The following is a 2,080-nucleotide window of genomic DNA, read 5'->3' on the forward strand; positions in this document are numbered from 1 at the left end:
GCAAACATCATTTAAATATATAGGCACCTATTCATTTTTTTCATAATTTTTTTTTCTAAGAAACAAAATAAGTCTAAATATCTTTTGAAAGAAAAGTAAAACAAATTTGAAAGTTAATCTGACAATTCTCCAGTTGGATATAGAGTGTGCATTGGAGTCTAACCAGGGGCGGATCCGGATCAAACATTACGGGTTCTCGTTAAACCCAATAATTTTTGCATAAATCTTGTATTTGTACTAAAATAAATTATTAGAAGTATAAGAATATTTGGCTTAAAACCCAGTAAGGTTATCCTGTAAAGTTTACTTGAGATTGTTATAGGAACCCATAAGCTAAAAATTCTGAATCCGCCTTAAACTCTAATGATATTAGAATCAAACATGTTCTGATGATAACAATTTCCTAATGGATATTGCATGCATGTATAGCGTAATCAAAACGAATTGAAGTCAGATCAAAAAATACGCAGAGAAAAATAGAGCATCCAAACAAAGTCTGACTAAAACAAACATTATAATAACCATATCAAAATATTTGATCAAAGAAAATTAAAGGAGATTTATTACAAGCACCAGAAGTCTCCTTTCTCTAACCAGCATGCAAACAGAAAATTATAATAAAAAAACATTCATTGTTCAACACCCGCAAATCAGCATATATATGCCAAACAACTACTCCTTTATTCCTCTGCTGGTGGTGGCAAATTCAAATCGGGCAAACGATATCCTTCTTCCCCTACCGCGGGTTCAGCCACATTAAGATCAGGGACTACCTCGCGCCTTTCGGGACGTACTTCTTCCACCACGGGGTCGCCAGCATTTCCTGCAACTTCGTCTTCTTCTTGTTCTTCTTGTTGTTGCATTTGCGCCTGCAGATCAGCAAACTCCTCCCTATCAAAAGTAGGAGGAGGATACGCACCTTTCCACCCACGATTAGGATGCGAATTCATGTGTCCGAACAAAGCTTTAATCGAATGAAAGTCTTTGTGACACACCACGCATGTGTTCTCGGGCTGAGGAGGAGGAGGAGGAAACGCCGGTGCAGCAGGTGGGGGTGCAATCACTAGAGGCACATTCGGCCTCACACTACGGGTTTGGTTTGCCGCACCCATCCCTCCTCTCGACGATCCTTCACCCTCAACCAACGTGCTTCCTCTCTTCCTCGGAGAAGCAACAGCAACACTGACTGCAACGCTAGCGCCGCTTCCACCAGCACTGGCACCAGGTCTGGTGGAAATGCCAGCGTTAGCGCTGTTTCCACCAGAACTGGCATCGGGTCCGGTGGGAATGCCCGCGCTAGCGCTAGAGCTATTGCCACCAGCACTAGCACCGGGTATGGTGGTAATCCCAGTGCCAGCGGTGGGGTTCACTTGAGTCCCGCTAATAGGAGTAGCGGGACTTTGGGAAGTAGGAGGAGGGACGGGAGTAGGTGATTGAGGGTTTTCGGAGACAACCTTATTGCCGCTGCCGCCAGTGTTCGTCATTTTCAACAAAAAAAAAAAAAGGAACAGAGATTTTCAGATGAAAGAAAAATAAAAAATGCAAAGTTGGTGGTAGGGTGAAGAGAACGTTGGAGACAGATTATATATATATACTGAGGATGGAGAAACGTTTGAAGTTTGGCAGTTATCATCCCTAGTGTTGGTTCAGAAGAGTCGTTTGCAAATTTGTTATAAAAATTCAAAACTATTTTAGTAACTTCTTATAATTTTAATTCAAATCAAGAACAACAAAGGAATAACTTTCATGCATTTACCATTTTTTAGGATTATGTCAATATTCACGTAATACTATAATTTTGACTTGAAAATGGGTTGAAACAAAAGGGAAAGAACATTCTGGTGTAACTAAGATAACGATGAAATAACACTTCTTTTTTTAACGTAATTTAGATGGAAAATTGATATTTATTTCCTCATATCTGAAACTCAAACAAAAACATAATCATGTAAACAGCACATATAAAAGTAACCTTTTTTTTTAGCTAGTCGAAATTTTCTTGGTACATTAGATGAAAACAATATCAATTTTTAAAATTAATTTTAGATGGATTTGATATTCATTTTCTCTCATATGAAAG

The 2,080-nt window shown here is 38.8% G+C and overlaps 1 protein-coding gene across 1 annotated transcript; it reads right to left on the reverse strand.

Annotated features, from left to right (window-relative positions):
- LOC109220592 (protein VASP homolog) lies at positions 681 to 1,484 on the reverse strand. Its single transcript, XM_019385055.1, has one exon. It carries the CDS (start codon positions 1,482 to 1,484, stop codon positions 681 to 683), a length of 804 nt encoding a protein of 267 aa, XP_019240600.1.

The sequence above is a fragment of the Nicotiana attenuata genome, chromosome 2, assembly GCF_001879085.1.
Source record: "Nicotiana attenuata strain UT chromosome 2, NIATTr2, whole genome shotgun sequence".
NCBI lineage: Eukaryota > Viridiplantae > Streptophyta > Magnoliopsida > Solanales > Solanaceae > Nicotiana > Nicotiana attenuata.